The sequence below is a fragment of the Egretta garzetta genome, unplaced genomic scaffold (genome assembly GCF_000687185.1).
Source record: "Egretta garzetta isolate BGI_Z169 unplaced genomic scaffold, ASM68718v1 scaffold697, whole genome shotgun sequence".
Classification (NCBI taxonomy): Eukaryota; Metazoa; Chordata; class Aves; order Pelecaniformes; family Ardeidae; genus Egretta; species Egretta garzetta.
Window position 1 is genome coordinate 50,422 of NW_009260141.1, and position 620 is coordinate 51,041.

The 620-nt window shown below is 62.1% G+C and overlaps 1 protein-coding gene across 1 annotated transcript in view; it reads left to right on the forward strand.

Annotated features, from left to right (window-relative positions):
- Positions 1-488: 488 nt before the first annotated feature.
- LOC104128843 (histone H2A-IV) overlaps positions 489-620 on the forward strand; it is a 1,576-nt gene continuing 1,444 nt past the window's right edge. The window contains exon 1 of the mRNA XM_035897107.1: positions 489-608. Within this exon, the coding sequence (XP_035753000.1) occupies positions 489-608 (120 nt within the window). The remainder of the gene's footprint in view (positions 609-620) is intronic.

The window sequence follows — 620 nt, forward strand, 5'->3', positions numbered from 1 at the left end:
GGGCGGGGGTAGGCCGTGCTCGGGGCCACGGGCAGGAGGACTACGGCGCTTCAGCGGAGAGAACGCCGGGAAGCGCCGCGCTTCCGAGGTATCCCGGTTCCGGCAGAGCGGCCCGGGGGGAAGAAAGAGCGAGCGGCGCGTATTCGGAACGCGCCGATTTCGGGCGGTTGAAGAGAACACCCACGGCGTTCCTTTATTGTTAACCGCCCCCAAAACGGACACCCAAGTTAAAGGGGGCTTCTGGGGCATTTTTTACGGAATCGCGAGCGCGCTCTGCTGCTCCGCCGAGGCAGATGTAAGAGCCGGCGCTTACGGCGAAGGGGTACAACCCCGCTTCCTTACAACCGACCAGTGCTTCTGCAGTTACTACTCTTTGCCAGAGAAGCACCCGGGACAGCCACCACCACATCATCAGTGTCAGCTCTTTTATTGAGAAGCTGGGTGGCTCTTAAAAGAGCCTTTGGGTTAAAACTTGGCGAGGCGCCGAGATGCTCTACTTGGAGCTGGTGTACTTGGTGACGGCCTTGGTGCCCTCAGAGACGGCGTGCTTGGCCAGCTCGCCGGGCAGCAGGAGCCGCACGGCCGTCTGGATCTCCCGCGAGGTGATGGTGGGGCGCTTG